This window comes from Magnolia sinica, chromosome 2 (genome assembly GCF_029962835.1).
Source record: "Magnolia sinica isolate HGM2019 chromosome 2, MsV1, whole genome shotgun sequence".
In the NCBI taxonomy this organism is placed as follows: domain Eukaryota; kingdom Viridiplantae; phylum Streptophyta; class Magnoliopsida; order Magnoliales; family Magnoliaceae; genus Magnolia; species Magnolia sinica.
Window position 1 is genome coordinate 63,333,194 of NC_080574.1, and position 5,102 is coordinate 63,338,295.

The 5,102-nt window shown below is 41.3% G+C and overlaps 1 protein-coding gene across 1 annotated transcript; it reads right to left on the bottom strand.

Moving 5' to 3' along the window:
- Positions 1-2,117: 2,117 nt before the first annotated feature.
- On the bottom strand, positions 2,118-3,537 carry LOC131237159 (aquaporin PIP2-7). The gene is made up of 4 exons (XM_058234829.1): positions 3,177-3,537; positions 2,807-3,102; positions 2,582-2,722; positions 2,118-2,475 (listed from the first exon to the last, which is right to left on the bottom strand). Exons 1-4 carry the CDS (start codon positions 3,457-3,459, stop codon positions 2,356-2,358), a joined length of 840 nt encoding a protein of 279 aa, XP_058090812.1. The 5' UTR covers positions 3,460-3,537; the 3' UTR covers positions 2,118-2,355.
- Positions 3,538-5,102: the final 1,565 nt, after the last annotated feature.

Consider the following 5,102-nt stretch of genomic DNA (forward strand, 5'->3'; position numbering starts at 1 on the left):
GACCGGTGAGCAACTTAACTCGTGAGCCGATTATGGTGGTATGGGAAACTATATTCGTGCTGTTGTCGGCTACATTGATTGGTGACGAGCCCTTTGTAGTGACCTCGAGCATACCTGGATACCGCAAGGAGGTGACGAGCCGATCTGTGGTAGTAAGGGCATGAAAGGCGTACATTGATTGGTGACGAGCCCTTTGCTACAACCTCAACTATATGATCGTATGAGATGTCTAGGATTGACGACCCTAGAATGGATCACTGTTTGGATGGTGATATGAGGAAGGTATCTTAGCTTCCCAATCCTGTTGTGTGAAACGGACTAATAACAACTTGGTAATCATATCCATGCACCGCATTACATGTGCTTTGTAGATGTGGCGCACTTTGAGGCGATGTCATGCGTAACGTAAGATGAAGACGCTGAGGGTGTACGCGTGAGGGCACGCATCATATTGCATTCATCCTTGCATTAACAAGAGTACTTAGGATTTATTTAAGTGTTCTGCTTTATCATTCTTGATTGAACTGATAACATGTTAACCAGTGCCTTATTGTTCCACTGAGTTGATCACTCACTCCCACGTTTCTGGGGCGGTGTTACACACCCACCAGACTCTGTCTTAGGCCCTGATGTTGCAGGTGTGGATGCGACGTCTGAGGCAGAGCGGGAGCTGGATGACGACGAGGCTGCTTTCTCCTATATGCAGTTTTCAGACGGGTTCTAGCGAGCTTCGGTCTGTTGCGCGGGATCTCTGGGATTATATTTTGGGAATTGAAATGATGTATTTGATACTTAAATTTTGTTAAATAACACTTTTACACGATCTGGTTGTATATGTAATTCAGGGATTTACACTTGTACACATTTTACTATAAGTCTTCCGCTTGCTTTATTCACTTGTCCCTGAAGCATATCTGTGTTTTGGCTTAATCTATTCCATGTTTTATGCACTAATACAGTCAACATACATTCATCATTAAATATGTTGCATAAGTGATGTTTTGAAACTCGGGAGCTGAGTTATGCTCGACCCCCGAATTTCAGGGCGTTACAGTACAACTACTAAAACAAGGATAAAAGGCATTTTGGTCCAAGTAATCTGAGAAGCTTGTCTAGGATGCCGCTCATAGGATATATAGAATTTCGTAGGCCACTCTTACGATATATGAAATGTTGTCGCTTTTAAGTAATTTGCCCCAACTTTGACGTGAGTACAGTCAAATTCACCATCTAGCGGGTAATTTCATCATTTTCCAAAGTAGACCATGACGTAATATTCTCAAAGAGACCCCTCATTCTGAGGGTAATGACATCCATGGTGGTTTTTCCAAATTACGCTAAGGGCCAGTTTGGTTTCTGGCTCAAGTGTAATTACCTTGTAAATGAGTAATCATTATTTACCAAGGTTACCAACATCTTTCCCAATGCTTACTTTTTAAGCATGTAAATTAAGGAATTTGTAAAAAAAAATATGGGGCCCACCATAATGTGTGTGGCTTATCCACACCGCCCATTCATTATGCCAAATGAATTTAAGGCATGAGCCCAAAAATTAAGTAAATCCAAAGGTCAAGTGGACCACACCACACGAAATCATGAGAATTGAATGCCTATCACTAAAAACTTGTTGAAGCCCTTAGAAAATTTAGATCAAGCTTGTATTTAATATTTTTCACTTATCCTTGCCTGCCCATGTAAAAGAATCAACTTTCAACAAGTTTCAATAGTGGACAAATTAAGTCCATTATTTCCTTTCATGTGGGCTAATTGAACATTAGATTTTCCATTTTTTTTTTTTTTTTAATCAAGCCTCAAAATATTCTACTAAAATGGATAGACAACACGGATATATTATATACATTATGGTGGGGCCCATGGATTTAAGTCAACATTTTTAGACCGATTTTCTAGGTGAAATTACTTGCTCATTTCCAAACAAGTGAAAAAAAATATAATAATTACTTCTTTTCAGCAATTTACCTGGATTATGGAAAACCAAATTGGCCCTAAAAAAAAGGAATGGCATTTCATGAAAATTCCTATCAAAGGCGTGAACTAGAGCCTATAATGGGATGAAGGATCGTGAGAGAGAGAGAGAGAGAGAGAGAGAGAGAAAGTTGCAGCAAAGAATCCATAATCCATTGTACAAGCAAAGAAATACATAAAGAAAGCTAAAAACACTCCCACTGAAATCAACCAAAAATACAAGCAACCACCCACCACCAACAACCCAAAAAAAGAAAAAGAAAAAGAAAAAGAAAAAGAAGAGAGAAAGCTCTCCTTCTATCTTCTCTCTGCACTCTCACACATACACAAACAGATGAAAAGAAGAGCCAAACGATGACGAAGCGAAACTCAGTTGTTGGTGTTGCTGCGGAAAGACCCCAAAGCTTTAATGGCCGCAGCCCTCAAGATGTATTGGTGGTATGCAGCAGCTGCCAGCGCTCCAACAAAAGGCCCCACCCAGAAAATCCACTGCCAAAGACCACACCCAAAAAACGCAAACCAAACAAAATGAGATAAAAACCCAATCAAAATTTCCAGTCGTTTTGATTTTACTTTCTTATATAAAATATCTTACATGGTCATCCCAGGCCTTGTCGTTGTTGTAAATCACAGCAGCTCCGAAACTCCTCGCCGGATTGATGCCCGTTCCCGTTATAGGAATAGTGGCCAGATGGACCATAAAGACCGCGAACCCGATAGGCAACGGTGCCAAAACCTGCACCATCAAAGGAGTAAGGACCCCAACTAAGCAATTAATGGCAACGCCAGCGTATGAAGGAGGAAAGGACGGAGTACTTACGGGCACGTGAGAGTCCCGAGCGCTCCTTTTGGGGTCGGTGGCGGAGAAGACGGTGTAGACGAGGACGAAGGTGCCAATGATCTCAGCCCCCAAGGCGGTCCCTTTGGAGTAGCCAGGGGCCACCTCGTTGGCCCCACCACCCAAGGAGTTGTACGGATGCTTCATGAAGGCCTTCACGAGGCCGACCCCACAGATGGCACCTAGGCACTGGGCCACCATGTAGAAAATGGCCCGCAGCAATGAGACCTTGCGCGCCAGGAACAGCCCAAACGTAACGGCCGGGTTAATATGCCCACCTGAAATAGAAAAGAGAGATTGAGAGAGGTGAAATGGGAAGAAAGGAATTGTGGGGTGAGAGAGATGGACGGACCAGATATGCCAGCAGTGCAGTAAACAAGGATGAAAATCATGCCACCGAAGGACCAAGCGATGCCGAGGAGGCCGACGCCGTCGCATTGGCCGGGCTGCTTCTTGTGGCCGATGACGGTGGCGATGGTGACATAGAGGAAAAGGAGGGTGGCAATGAACTCAGCGATTAGGGCTCGGTAGAACGACCAGAGCTTGAGCTCGGCGGAGTCGATGAGTGGGGCCGGTGGTGGGTCCGAGTAGTCCTTCCCGTGCTGAGCTTCCGCTTCTACAACGTCCTTCGTCATCTCTCTCTCTCTTCAGCTAGCTGTTTTCTCTCTCTTCTTTCTCTCTTTCTTTTCTCAGGCTTTCTCAGCAGAATGAGGAAATGGAATGCAGTGGCAGTATTTATGGATAATATGGGGAGGGTTTTCTCTATAAAATAATAGAAAAGAGAGAGAGAGAGAGAGAGAGAGAGAGAGAGAGAGATAGAGGTGGGCCCGGACTACAGCGAGACCATGAGACCGTCCAATCATGGTTTGCAGACCGTCAGGCTGGCATCCAACAAGAACACGTGTCACTTGCAACGGTTACATTTCGTCTTCTTCTTTCTCTCGCCAAAAGCAAAGTAAAAATAAAAAAAAAAAAAAAAAGGAAAAAAAGAAAGAAAGAAAAAAAAAGTGTAATACTAATGTTATGCATTTGATGGCTACTGTCGCTAATAGAGCACGTGAATGGAATATCGAAGCCGTTCATCATACTTGGGTCAAGAAAAGGCGGTATGAAAATTCCTACCGTCGTCATTCATATCAATTTCTTTTTGGTGAGCCATCTGAATTATCAAATTTTCTGCTAATGATGACGATTGGGGCTAATAGAAAAGTGGACCATATGATACCCAGGCTGGGTGTGATGCTTGATAGGCAGGCAGGTATGCAGAAATTGTACAACTGTGGTAGGCCTAATTCCAAAGGTTGAATAGAATTGGGACATAGGGTTTACCAGTCCAATGCAGTTGTTGTCAGGAAATAAATAAAGTAATTCTTAATTATTGTGAATTTCCTTTGCCACGACAAATGTAAAACAAGCCGACTTTTTTTTATGTATATTTTCTTTTACAAACACTCACATCCCACGATTGCACACCCACTCACACCAAATGAGCACTCAATCCCTACTCAGGGTTGAAACTCTCGCGAGTCTACTACTAAGACATGAACGGAGGCATGTAATACCAGCAAACCTAAGTCACAAACTCAAAAGCAAATTAGTTAGGTAAGTTCAGATTTTTCATTTTTAACTGCTCATTAAAAGTCCACTAAGCCAATTCTACGGTAACCAAACATGCATAAATTTAGGTTCATGATACACCTAAACTGGAAAACTTAGTTTGGAAAGTTTAATTGACTTAATTGTATGCTAGGTATGATGAGTAATTTTTAACTGCCTACTTATCAACTATTACCCAGGCATTAAAGTTTTTCTTAAGTAAAAAGGAGCGCAGGTTGGGAACCACTCTCTGCAGACGGATAACACAAAACTTATGCGAACTTTTTTAAGAACTCATCATACATAATGTGACTTCCAAATCTGTATGGTCCACATGAAGCAGAACTTCATAAAACATTCATGGCCCAATTTTTACTTTAATCTAAAACTTTGGTAAACCATGAAAAATAGAAATAGTTACCTCCCCTGATCTGTATTTATCTTTGCTATGGCATACCAAATTTTTAAATCCAGATGAAGTATTATGATTTGTCCGGTCATTGTTATGAAAAATATTGATTTTATATATATATATATATATATATATATATATATATATATATATATATATATATATATATATATATATATATATATATATGCGCCTATGCATACATTTGTTGCACATGTGTCTTAGGCACAAAGTTTCAAAAGTTCACGTAATGTGATACCCCTTTGACGC

Coding starts and splice junctions, on each gene's coding strand:
- LOC131237159 (XM_058234829.1), bottom strand. CDS start 3,459: ATGACGAAGGACGTTGTAGAAGCGGAAGCTCAGCACGGGAAGGACTAC. Junction 2,723..2,806: donor CTCGGGACTCTCACGTGCCC/GTAAGTACTCCG, acceptor TTGATGGTGCAG/GTTTTGGCACCGTTGCCTAT. Junction 2,476..2,581: donor ACAAGGCCTGGGATGACCAT/GTAAGATATTTT, acceptor GGTCTTTGGCAG/TGGATTTTCTGGGTGGGGCC.